General features: G+C 42.3%; 3 protein-coding genes across 6 annotated transcripts in view; 2 read left to right on the forward strand and 1 right to left on the reverse strand.

The window, feature by feature from the left end:
- Positions 1-1,588, forward strand: part of LOC109543314 — a 4,773-nt gene extending 3,185 nt beyond the window's left edge. For both annotated transcript variants that reach the window (XM_019912966.2, XM_019912965.2), the window contains exon 3: positions 260-1,588. In XM_019912966.2, coding sequence (XP_019768525.2) covers positions 260-1,462 — 1,203 coding nt within the window. In that variant the 3' untranslated portion in view covers positions 1,463-1,588. The remainder of the gene's footprint in view (positions 1-259) is intronic.
- Positions 1-2,770, forward strand: part of LOC109543336 (GTP-binding protein Di-Ras1) — a 32,978-nt gene that overhangs the window by 26,441 nt on the left and 3,767 nt on the right. The window lies entirely within an intron of this gene.
- LOC109543329 (adenosine deaminase 2) overlaps positions 1-2,770 on the reverse strand; it is a 22,434-nt gene that overhangs the window by 7,190 nt on the left and 12,474 nt on the right. The window lies entirely within an intron of this gene.

Raw genomic sequence — 2,770 nt, forward strand, 5'->3', positions numbered from 1 at the left:
TCTTTTTTAAAGACAAAAATTTTTGAGGCGAAATACCCAAAAAGAAGTTTGTAAAAAATGAATCCGTCTCAACAATATAGAACTTATCTACAACTTTTTTTACTTGTTTGCAGATTTATGTTGACGGTCATTGATTAACAATATTTATAAAGTTTCTGCAAACTTTCAGAATTTTCAAGTTTTAGCAGTAACTCTTTCTTCTGAACGCTCAATTTTCTAAACGGAGGGCTTTTGGTGAATATTTTTTTGATTGTTCCAGATGGACATTCAACGCTACTCCATTCCAGGCTTCGACACGAGCATTATCCAACTGCACAATTGCGCCAAAGTGCGCTTTGGCGCATACGCAGTTTACGATCTGAGAAACCTGCGCACCATCTCGCTCAATAACATCCAATCCTTAACTTTCGAGCCCTACAGCCTTCAATGGGTTGGATACAGAGACACCAGCATTACTCAGGAAGAGCGCTTCGACCTGAGCATCCCCAGTCTGAAGATATCAGTGAAAGACTCGACGGTTGAATCGATCGGCTCGTACAGTTTCACTGGCCGGATCAATGAGATCAGTTTCGAAAATGTGCGGGTGGAAAATGTGGAGGCTTTCGCCTTTTCCAGCTTGCTCCAGATGGAAAACCTGCTGTTTACCAACGTGTGGCTGAAGGAGATCAAGCCGCAGGCGTTCAAAAAGTTCGGGACGGAATTCCTGACTTTGGATGGCGTGGTGGCCGATTATCTACCAAGCAGGACCTTTTCCAACGTGACCGTGTATCGGACGTTCACGATACGAAACTGCAGATTCCACACTCTTCGTCCAGGCACGTTCATCATCAACAACCCGACAGCTTTTGCGGTGACCAACACGGAAATCCACCAGCTGGAAGGCGAAGCCTTCCTGCTCTCCACCACTGGCGATGTTCTGTTTAGGAACAACATATTCAACAACGTGCAAGATCACGCCTTTATGGGCATCACTTTGAACGGCAATGAAGTGACCAGTTCGCGAGCCATTAATTTCGATGCGAACACCTTCGGAAGGCTGGATCGTCGTGCGTTGGACGTGCGGCCTCAATTCCAGGCCAGAGTGTCGAATCTGAACCTCAACCAGACCTGCGACTGTGAAAATATCGTGGAAAAACTGCGGCAAAGCGAGTTTTACAACGAAATCAGCTGTCTGGACGCGGACCAATACGTGACTGTGAGGGACTTTAAGGCCCAAAACTGCTCAATCCTCTCCGGCCACTATACGACAGTGATAATAGTCTGCGTCTTAATATTAGTGATTAGTATCGTAGCCATTGCCTTCTACGTCTATTACGCCATGGTGTATAAAAGGCAAAAGTACGGTTGTGGCAAGGGGGGAAAGCCGCCATTGAGCCTCATAGTGCCCGATGGGAGGACGTACAAGGAAACTGAGCTGCATGTTATAGTGGAGAAGGCCGATCTACTAACCACGGATCTGTGAACACCTGGATTCATCAGTATTCTTTCTTTAGTCGTAGATTTAGCCACTGTAAATAGCCCCGCATTTTTCAATTCCTATTTGAATGCTCCAAAGATAACCAAATAGATAGAAGCGTAATACTACAAATGGTTGTTTTCACTTACCTGTAAGGAAGAACGCCATCCAGGGCTTGGGTGACTGAAGGAGGAGAACTCAGCGCCAGTCCCTTGGACAGCAATGCGCTGTGATCAGCAAAGATCTGCGCTGATGTCGATTCGGCCGCCTCCATGTCCACTTCTCCTTCATCTGCAAGAACACGAGGTTTTTTGGAAAATGTCATTATTTTTTCTTGACTGAACTTGAAATTTTTGCAGTCAATTGAAAACATTTGCGCCTGAAAGTCCCGGAAAACTAATTGAAATCGCATAATCGCATTATAACTTCTAACTACGAGCGACTGGCAACTTTAAAATTTTCCAGTCTATAGGAAACATCCGAACTTTAAACACCTAAGAAGATCTTTAAAACCGCACGGATTACTGATTTTTGTTAACTTGCTAAAGTTTGGACATAAAATGAGCGTTTTCGTGCAACTGCCTCATTTGCTTAAAAAAATCCTAACTTCCAATCCAGAGCCAGGTGCAACTTGAAACTTTCACAATTTATAGCAAACATTTGAGCCTCAGATTGGTAGAAACTTTATGAAAACTACAACGATTACTGATTTTAGCAGACTTCGTAAATATTGGGCTTAAAATGAGCGGTTTTACAAAAGTGCATTGTCCGTTGAAAAAATTTCGAACTTTAAATCAAGTGCGCGACGGAACGTGAAACTTTCAAAATCTGTAGAAAACATCTGAACCTCAAAGTAGTAGAAAATTTATTAAAACCGCACGGCTTCGTAATTTTTGCCGACTTCATAAATGTTGGGCTTAAGATGAAGGTTTTCGTACAACTGCATGATCCTATAAAAAAATTCATAACTTCAAATCAAGTGAGAGACGCAACTTGAAACTTTCACAATTTATAGCAAACATTTGAGCTTCAAACAGGTAGAAACTTCGTTAAAACTACAACGATTACTGATTTTAGCGGACTCCGTAAATATTGGGCTTAAAATGAACGGTTTTACAAAAGTGCATCGTTCGTTGAAAAAATTTCGAACTTTAAATCAAGTGCGCGACGGACCTTGAAACTTTCAAAATCTGTAGAAAACATCTGAACCTCGAAGTCGTAGAAAACTCATTAAAACCGCACGGCTTCGTGGTTTTTGCCGACTTGATAAATTTTGGGCTTAAGATGAAGGTTTTCGTACAACTGCATGATCCT

This window comes from Dendroctonus ponderosae, unplaced genomic scaffold (assembly GCF_020466585.1).
Source record: "Dendroctonus ponderosae isolate FM_Combo_2020 unplaced genomic scaffold, Dpon_F_20191213v2 Dpon_F_20191213_9, whole genome shotgun sequence".
In the NCBI taxonomy this organism is placed as follows: domain Eukaryota; kingdom Metazoa; phylum Arthropoda; class Insecta; order Coleoptera; family Curculionidae; genus Dendroctonus; species Dendroctonus ponderosae.